The sequence below is a fragment of the Desmodus rotundus genome, chromosome 7 (genome assembly GCF_022682495.2).
Source record: "Desmodus rotundus isolate HL8 chromosome 7, HLdesRot8A.1, whole genome shotgun sequence".
NCBI classification, from domain to species: Eukaryota; Metazoa; Chordata; class Mammalia; order Chiroptera; family Phyllostomidae; genus Desmodus; species Desmodus rotundus.
The window spans coordinates 87,238,960-87,249,606 of NC_071393.1; the positions used below are offsets into that span (position 1 = coordinate 87,238,960).

Here is a 10,647-nt window from a genome sequence, read left to right on the forward strand (position 1 = left end):
TTTTTGTTGTTGTTGTTGAGTTTTAGCACTTCTCTGTAATTCTGGATCTTAATCTCTTAACAGATACATGGTTTGGAAATATTTTCTCCTGTTCTGGGAGTTGCCTTTTTATTCTGTAGATAGTGCCTTTAGAAATACAAAATGTTAAAATTGTCATGAAGTCCAATTTGCCCATTTTTTTGGTCATCTGTGCCTTTGGTGTGATATGCAAAAACTCAGTGCCATATCCAATGATACTAAGCTTTTGTTCTACGTTTTCCACTAAGACTTTTATTGACTTAGGTGTTACATTTAGGTCCTTGATACATTTTGAGTTAATGTTTACATATGGTGTCAAGTAAGGGTCCAAATAAATTCTTCTGCATGTGAATAGCCAGTTTTCACAGCACCATTTATTTAAAAGGTGGCCTTGGGTCCCATCAAAAATTATTTGACCATACTCGAGTTTATTTCTGGGCTCTCTAGTCTGTATCATCAGCCTGTGTGTGTGTCTATGCCAATACCACACTATTTTGACTACTATTACTTTGTAGTAAGTTTTGAAATCAGAAAGTGTGAGTATTCCAGTTTTCTTTTTTGCTTTTTAAAATTGTTTATGGCTATTTGAGGTCCCTTGAGTTTCCATATAAATTTTAGGATAAGCTTTCCTATTTCTGTAAAACATATTCCGTAAGTTTTACTGTTTTATTTTCATTCTTACCTAAGTATTTTCTAATTTCCCCTGTGAATACTTCCTTGATCCATTTGTTGTTTTAAGTGTGTTAATTTCCACAATCTTGTGAATTTTCCAGTTTTCCTTTTGTTGTTAACTTCTAATTTCATCCTGAGGTGGTCAGAGAAGATCGTTTGCATGATATCTATCTTCTGAAATCTATCAACACAATTTGTGGCTTAACATACGTTCTACCCTGGAAACTGTCCCATGTGCACATGAAAGGAATGTGTTGCTGGATAGAGTATTTTATTTCTGTTAGATCTAGCTGGTTTATTGTGTTATGTCTTCTATTTCTTTACTCAGGTCCGAGTGGTCTGTCCTTTATGATTAGTTGGGTACTGAAGTCTCCGACTATTACTATACAACAATATATTTTCCCCTTCAATTCCATCAGTTTTTACTTCATATATATTGGTGGTCTGCCATTAAGGTGTATTTATAACTATCATATACTATGTCTTCTTGCTGTACTGAACCTTTAAAGTAGGTTTACAGCTGTGAGTACATGAAAGTTTATTCTTGTATTATTTGTTATTGCATTATTTGTATTACAACTGTAAACCCACTTTTGCCCACCCCTGTATATAACATCCTTTTTCATCACTTGTAAATTTTCTCTAATTTAATCTCAGTTTGGTCCAATATTAGTAAAGCCATCCCTGTTCTTTTCTGGTTACTACTTGCATAGACTATCTTCTTCATTCCCTCACTTTGAACTTTTGTCTTTGGATCTCAAATAAGTGTCCTGTAGACAGCATGTAGTTGGATTATGGTTTGTTTGTTTTTTCCCCCCCAACCTCTGCCTTTTAATTGGAGACTTTAATACATTAACATTTACATTAATTACTAGTAAGAAGGGACTTCTGTCATTGTGCTATTTTTTTTCAGTTAGAGCTTTTTCAGCTTTAGTTCCTGTATTACTGACTCCTTTTGTGGTTAGTCAATTTTGATTTTTTATGGTAGTGAAATGTTCACATTCCTTTCTTATTACCCTTTGTGTATACTGGAACTACTATAAAGGACACATGGACAAAATCAAGGGGGAGGGTGGAGGTGAGGGAGGGAGGGGGGTTCAGCTGGGGTGGGGTGGAGGGATGGGGAGAAAAGGCACACAACTGTAATTGAATAACAATAAAAAATTAAAAGTAAAAAAATTATATGGTTACCATGGGGGTTACATTGAACATCATAATGTTAGTACACTCCAATTTGAACTTATACCAACTTACCTTCAATAACATACAAAAACTACTCCTTTGCAGCTTCATCCATGCCCCTTTGAATTGTTGATGTCACAAAATTACAGCTTTATACATTGTCTGCCTCAAAACATAGACTAATAATTCTTTAAAGTAATAGTCTCCTAAATTATGTAAAAAACAAAATATGGAAATACAAACCAAAGTTAGGGTAAAACTAGCTTTGACACTAGTAATTTTTTTCTTTAAATATATTCGTATTTTAACCATGCAGAACATAAAAAATACAGTTATGAATCAGTTACAGTAAAATTAGCTTTTATAATTGCCCATGGACTTATCTTTATTGAGACCTTTATTTCTCCACACAGCTTTGAGCTAACATGTAGTACCCTTTCATTTGAACTTGCAATTTCTTCCTTGAGAGTATCTTGCAGGGCAGGTCTAGTGATCACAAATTCCTTCAGGTTTTATGTGAGACTATCTTAAATTCTCCCTCACTTCTGAAGCACACTCTTGCCAAATATAGGATTCTTGAGTTTTGTTAAACCATTGTGAATATATTGGCCCACTTCCTTCTGACCTTCAATCTTTCTGATGAGAAATCTGAAAATCTTCAGGACCCCTTGTATGTGATGATTCACTTCTCTCTTGCTGCTTTCAAGATTTGCTACATTTGTAAAGTTTGATCATAATTTGTTTCCATGTGGATCTCTTTGAGTTCATCTTACTTGAGGTTGATTGTGCTTCCTGGATGTTTATGTTCATTTCTTTCATCAACTCTGGGAAGTTCTCACTCATTTCTTCAAATATGTTCTTGGCCAATTTCTCTCATCTCCTTCTAGGAAACCCACAATGTGTGTACTGGTGTGCTTCATGGTGTCTCACAGCTCCCGTAGGCTCTGTCCTCGTTTCTTGAATATGTTTTCTTTCTGTTCCTCAAACTCATTAATTTCCATTGTCCCATCTTCAAGTTTGCTGATTCTTCTGTCCGCTCAAATTTGCCTTTGAATCCCTCTAGTGAAATTTTCATGTTCAGTTATTATATTTTCCTACTCCAGAATTTTTTTTCTGGTTTCTCTTTAGGTTTTCTCTTATTGAGATTTCCATTTTGTTCACACACAGTTTTCTTGACTTTTCCCACATATTCCTTTAGTTCTTTGGGCACCTTTAAGATGGTTGTTTTAATTTGTCTAGTGTATCTGCCATTAGGTGTTTTTCAGGAACAGTTTCTGTTGAACTTTTTTCCCTTTGGATGGGTCATACTTGCATATTTGTGTCTTGAGATTATTTTTTTGAACACTGGACATTTGAATCTAATAATGTGGTAACTCTGGCAATCAGATTCTTCTTATTCCTCAGCATTTGCTGTTCTTATTGTTTTGTTGGTGGTGGTTAGACTGTCTCTACCCAGAGTATCAGCCTGAGTTCACTAAGGTCTTCAACACTAAGGTCTTCTCAGGTCTTTTCTGAGTCTTTACCTGGGTATATGTAATCACTTTCTAATTTTTACCATAGAGGCAATAATTTTGAATGTCCTAATCTTTAATGCCTAACTCTTGAAACAGTAAAAGCAAAAATAAAGGAGGGAGGTGCACTGTTCCTTTAAATCCCCTGGAAGTCACTTTAGCTGGAAGGGGAGGGGCATGCAACCATGGGCAGGTCCAACTACAATGACCACCTACGTCTTGGTCTACAATTCTATGGCAAGCAACAATCTGTGATAAGAGCACAGGTTCCCATTATTTGGGGTACTGGGTCCTTTTTGCCCACCTTAGCTCCCATAAGCAGTGGACAAAATGCTCCAGGAACATGTGCACAGATGCCTGCCACGTGGCTAGGTGGGCAATGGGTAGCTGTTACTGTGCTACATGCTTAAATTGCCTGAAACTGACTACAATTTACTGTCCAAGTCTTTCCCTGGAAGATGCATGCTTTCAAAAGACTTGAGTCCCAAAAACAGTTATATCAGACAGATTCCGTGGGTATGATTATTGTCTAGATGAGGAGATAGATTCCTAGTGTTTTCTACTTTACCATTTTTCCAGAACCCTAGGTAAAGGCTACTATGCAGGAAGTAGTTGAAAAATTATAAAGCGCATGTATTGAATTCACAAAAGTGATTTAAATTTAAACATTTTATTTCAGAATTTACTATCTACTTACTTTCCTGGCTTTAATGGAACCAAACACACTAATAATATTTTCAACATCTAATTTTCTCTTCATCTTTTCAATTTTAAATAATTTTAAATTAACTAAAGATTACTGACACTTCTTTTGCAGGATGCTGCTGTGGCTAGTATTTTAAAATTCTGAATACCATTTTGTTTATCAGCTTTAGAAGACCCAAATATAATGATTTTATATTGCAATTTATTGATATTATATGTATATGTAATTAAATATTTAACAATTTCAATTCTTCCAATCTACAAACATAGAATATCTTTCCATTAATGTGGGTCTTCTTCCATTTCTTTCACTAATGTCTTTTCATTTTTGGTGTACAGACCTTTCGCCTCCTTGGTTAAATTTATTCCTAGGTATCTTATTCTTTTTGAGGCAAATGAGATGGTTTTCTTCATTTCTCTTTCTGACAATTTATTGTTAGTATACAGAAATGGAACAGATTTTTGCATACTGATTCTGATTTTTAAAATACTTCAATTTAAAAAAGCATCATGATGAAATATAAAATTATGTGATCACAAATTCTGTTCAAATTTTTCCAATCTTTGAAACCATTTCTAGAGTTGCAAATATTTGACTCTGCTGTATCATTCCTTAAAAGTATGCATTGGAAACAAAATAAAAACAAGGATTCTTTGGAATAAATGAGCCAGTCACAGAAAACCAACTCACCTTTAGACTATTTTTTAAAAAGACCATTCTTTGAAAATCTTTGCCCATAATGTGAAACAAATACTTGAAAATCTGTATCTTGTCATTGGATGGGCCTATGTTCTGTTAAAATCATTTTAATTTGATCAGAAACAGGTGGCCATAAAAAATTATTAAAATTTATTTTAAATAGCACCTTATTTTCATGTTCAAGCTTATATTCACTAGCTTTGAAAGTTTCTCAATTTCAGTTGATCTTTTTCTCCTCACGATTAGAAGAAAATTCTTCATCTAACTCTAAATTTTATATTAATTCTATTGTAACAATATTAACTGGAGCCTTCATCATTCTAAATAGCTGGAATATGGTGTTTTTCAAGACAAATTTATTACTATCCCATATAATTTTGACCAAATACTGCCTGTTTTTCTTCTCAACAATGTATCACTTGGCCTTTTAAATACAATATTTGTTCTTAAAACTTTTTAGTGTAAGTTTTAAATACACTTATTTTTAATTAATACACGTTTAGTTAAACACATTAAACATTTAGTTAAATATATTAAACAGAAAATGGCTGCCTCTAAAGACTTTGATGAAAAGGGTGTGCCAGATGAACAGGTGCTTTTATGATAAACATTCTAGCACAATTTTTTAACTTTTAATTTTATTTAAAAAATTTTACAACTTCTGAAACTCTTAAGTATCTGTAAAAGTTACAAATTAAAAGCAAACAAAAAAGAACAAAACCAAAAATCTTAGAAATTCTTTATGGAGAATAAATCTCACATAGTCTTATAGAAGTAAAAACTAGAGGTAATTTGCCATTTCATTAATGAAATAACAGGAAACTTGGATTCTGCATTTTTATGTGTATGCTTGTATTGAGGGATGAATATTAAGAAAAAGAGATAAAAACATAGTAACGGCATCCTGAAAAAACTCCTGGTATATACCACCTATACCTGAAATACTTGGGATATGGTGGTTATTCACACTGTACTATAATTCTCTCATATATAACTGTCCTACTAGATTCTGACCACCATGAGGATAGGGAAATAATTGTATTAATCTTTGTTTCCCAATACTAAGATTCCTGGAACATCCTGTCAAGTGTACCTAAATAGCTAAGAAAGGAAGCAAGAAAAGAGACTGACATCTGTATCTACCCTTTCTCCCACCTCCTACTTAGTTAGAATGAAACTTAACCAACCATCACACTGGAGTGGAAGTCTCATGATATATTGAGTTAAGAAATAAAAGCAGAACAGAATTGCAGTGTACACAATATACAGAGTAATAGAAAAGGGGCTATTGTAGAAGTCACTGTATAGTATGAATTCCAAATACTATCTAGCATATGAGAAGAATTAATTTTTAAAGAGGAAATGAAAAACTATTCATATTAAATAGTGATAACAATAAAATATGACTGGGGCATGACAACATTGACTCCACTACAATGACTGATAAAAATCTTGAAGATTAACTCAAGTTATCCACCATATCACATGTGTACTTAAACAAGGGACTATCAACATCACATATATACTGAAAAGAAATACCTGGACCAACAATGTCCAATATGGCCTTCCAATGAATACGGCTTCCTTTAACCCTACTTGTTGCCTACTACATTTTTAAAAAAGATTTTATTTACTTATTTTTAGAGAGACGGGAAGGGAGGGAGGAAGAGAGGGAGAGAAACATCAATATGTAGTTGCCTCTCACGTGCCCCCAACTGGGGACCTGGCCTGCAACCCAGGCATGTGCCCTGACTGGGAATCAAACTAGTGACCCTTTGGTTTGAAAGCCAGCGCTCAATCCATTGAGCCACACCAGCCAGGGCTGCCCTACTACATTTTTAACATAAGCTGGTTTTAACAAAAATAAACTTAACAAACTTGGTTTATATATGAAATGGTTGGTTTCACTTGACACAGATGAAATGGCAATAAAAGGAAAGTAAGAGTTTGCTGATTATTTCTAGTCAAGTGTGAATGCCTCAAGAAAAAATCAATAATGATGTTATGAAATAACTGATTCATAAATTTTCCTCATGTTCATGACTTTATATATTTGTAAAAAAGAGAGGCAAACTATGTCAACCCCTGGGCACAGGAACTGATTGTGGCTGGAGGATGCAAGAAAAAAAAATCCTATTTTCAAGACCCAGAGACACTGAGCCATCTTAAGATGAGGCTAAACCAGAGCAACGAGAGAACATCACCCCATTACCACTACCTACTACCAGGCTAGCAAACATCAAATAACAAGCAAGAGCTACTGCTGGAAGAAAGGCAACAAGAGTGTAGAGAGACAGACATCCCCTGAAGCTTCAGTCTTACAGGAAAAGACTGAAGCTGAGTGTGGAGCAAGGACATTAAGAAAAATACCTCCAGCAAAATAACTCCCACCCCAAGCACAAATAAATACCAGAGGAACGGAACCTTGTGGTGCATTGAGGGTAACCATTGCAATATGAAAATCAAAATCCAGATCAACTCACCACTATATGGACCCCAAGCCCCACACAAATGACCTAACATAAAAGGTAAGCCCATTTTGAGATATACATACTTTTATCTTAGTGCTACATGTATCACTTTCAAACAAATATTATGACACACAGAAAAGCAAGGGCTGAGGTTGGGGGGAATGTACTATCAGGAAACAAAAAAGTTGGCAGAACCAGATTGAGATACAACCCAGCTGTTGGAAGTATTGGGCAGAAATTTGAAATTATGAAAATTAGTATGTTAAATGCTTTGGCAGAAAAAGGAGGCCAACATTCAATGCAAATGCTAGAAAAAGAAACAAAAAAACAAACCACAACAACATAGATGAAGATGCCTTTGATGGGCCCATCAGCAGACCTGACACAACTGAAAATTAAATCAATAGGATAATAGATATGAATTATCCAAACTGAAATACAAGGAAAAAAAAAGAGTGTGTGCGTTGGGGGTTGGGGGAGAGAAAAACCACAGAATAGGCATCTAAGAACAAGGACTAACATTAAATGACATAACACATATGAAACTGAAACCCCAGAAATAGCTCAGAGCACCAATCAGGATAAATACAAAAAATACATACACAGAAAAATAGATAAGCATAAATAAATAAGTGAACAAACCAAACTTAATCATATCATGTTCAAACTAATAAAGACTAAAGAGAAAATAAAGATAAAATCTTGAGGACAACCAAAAATATGACATATTATATGCATACACAGAAACAAAAATAAAATTAAGACATCTTGTCAGAAAATATGCAAGCCAAGAGACAATGAATTTTTTAAACTGCTGAAAGAAAAGAAACAAAACTGTCAACCCTTCTATACTCACAAAATATATCTTTCAAAAATGGAAAAAAAAATTTCTAATTATAAAAGCATGGAAGAATTACCAGTAGATTTATACAAAATTGAGCAAAGGAAATTCCTTAGGCCAAAAGAATATGATACTACACAGAAAAAAGTGCTACATAAAGAAATGAAGAATGCTGGAAATGGTAGAAATGAAGGAAAAGGTAATATTATTTTTTAAAGTCTTTAATTGCTCTAAAAATAATGGACTGCCCTGGCTGGTGTGGCTCAGTGGATTTGAGCGCTGGACTGCGAAGCAAAGGGTCACCAGTTTGATTCCCAGTCAGGGCACATACCTGGGTTGCAGGTGAGGTCCCCCGCCGGGGGGGTGGGGGGGCGGGGGGAGGGGGGAAGAGGCAACCACACATTGATGTTTCTCTCCCTCTCCATCTCCCTCCCCTTCCCTCTCTCTAAAAGTGAATGAATAAAATATTTTTAAAAAGTAAAACTGACTAAAGCAAAAACAGTAATACTGTATTCTATCTTTTTAAGTTATGTAAAGTATATGACAACTATAGAAAAAAAAGAAAACAAAATCTACTAGTATCAGGAATGAAAGAGAGGTTTAATCACTGCAGAACCCACAGACATTTAAAGGAATAATGGAGTACCAAAACAACTCTATATACACCTCATATTAAATGTACCAATTCCTTAAAAACCACAAACTACTGAAACTACTCAAGAATAAACAGAGATAAAATTTCCTGTATCTATCAAAGAAATTTATTTATAGTTAAAATGCTTTCAAACAAAAGAAAATTTTCTGTGATATAATAAAAAGCCACTTGGAAGAAAGCTGCTACTTCTGCCAAGGTTTCACTTACTATACAAGCCAGAAATGCTATTCAAAAGATAAATGCTGAACCTGCCTGATTTTATTATACTTAGAAAAAAATATTAAGCTATATTTAAAAAATTAACATCAAGAAAGCAAGTACTTGAGCAAAATTAATTCTAAATTTAGAAATGAGAAATTTCCCCCCCATTAGACTACCCAATAAATAATATTTATATACAGAGGTGGCCAAAAAGTCCATTATTTTTTTCTGTAAAATAGACACATTTTTCATTTTCACCAATAATTTTATTGTTTTGGATATTTTGAGCTGTCTCCCACGTGGCACAATGTCGATTGTTCTCAATGTCTTGATTTGATCGCTATCAACTTCAACTTGAGCATGGAGCAATCTAGCACGGAACTTCGCAAACCACTTTTGACACATTCTATCAGTCATGGCACCATCTCCATATACTGCATAAATCTTTTTTTGCATTTCAGCTGCATTTTTACCTTTCTCGAAATAACACAGCATAATATGTCGAAAATGTTGCATATTTTCTTCCACCTTCAAATATTACAATGGCTATACAAAAACTCACTAATTTTGATACGATTTTAAAAAAATGCACACTGATATGATAGCTGTCACAATACAATCTAACAAAATTGTTTTGAATGAAGTTAAAGACAACTAAGCACTACTAAAGCCATGTTATGGAAAAAAACAACTTTTTGGCCAACTCAATCATAACCTTGAGTGTTATATTTACAGTGCCTGTTTTATTTTTAAGATTTTATTTACTTATTTTTAGAGAAAGGGAAAGGGAGGGAGAAAAAGAGGGAGAGAAACATCAGTGTGAGAGAGAAACATGGATCAGCTGTACCTCCTACCAGGGACTGAACCCGCCACCCCAGGCATGTGCCACCAACTGGAATTGTACTGGAGACATTTTATTTTGCCTGATAATGCCCAACTAACCAAGCCACACCAGTTAGGGCCACAATGCCTGTTTAAGATAGCTAAAGCGTAGTAACTGTATTTCCAAAACATTTCCACTTAAAAAATTAGTTGAATCTTTGACAGTCTAAATGCCCCAGTAAATTATATCATCTGGAAAGGTTAATTTTCCAATGTACCGAATGTTTGAGGTTTTTTTTACTGATTTCAGAATTTTTAAATCAATTAAACTTATTTTCATTACTTAGTAGATGAACTAAATCCAGGCCAGTGAAATACATGTCTTTGTCAAAATAAAACCACCCTACAATTTTACTTAGGATTAGATATTTTATAGCTAATAAAAATAAAAACCAAAATCTCAATTTATTTCTTGATAATATGCCAATAATTATCGATGTACACATTGAATTAAAATGTTTTTAAAAAAACCACACCAACAATACTTTCTACTGTATAAACCTTTAAGGTATAAAATAAGACAAAATTTACCTCAGACACCGGTTTTTGTTCCTTAGTGGGAGCTTCACTTTTTAATCTTGAAAACAAAATAAGTATTGAGTATTTTATAATTACAATAGAAAAATATGAAACAGTTCTTCTTACATGCTTAAAGTTAAAATATAAATCTAAACTATTGTACGTTTTATACTATAATAGCAAGTGACCTCTGTAAATATTTAAAGAAAAAAACAAAGTGCATTTAATAAAAATAATAAACAGCAGATTCAATAAATGTGCTAAACAAATAAATAGATATGTTTTTCCTT

The 10,647-nt window shown here is 33.8% G+C and overlaps 1 protein-coding gene across 9 annotated transcripts in view; it reads right to left on the bottom strand.

Annotated features, from left to right (window-relative positions):
* ZNF280D (zinc finger protein 280D) overlaps positions 1-10,647 on the bottom strand; it is a 108,080-nt gene that overhangs the window by 10,397 nt on the left and 87,036 nt on the right. For all 9 annotated transcript variants that reach the window (XM_045201083.2, XM_071221978.1, XM_024568427.4 and 6 more), the window contains one exon: positions 10,370-10,415. In XM_045201083.2, the coding sequence (XP_045057018.2) occupies positions 10,370-10,415 (46 nt within the window). The remainder of the gene's footprint in view (positions 1-10,369; positions 10,416-10,647) is intronic.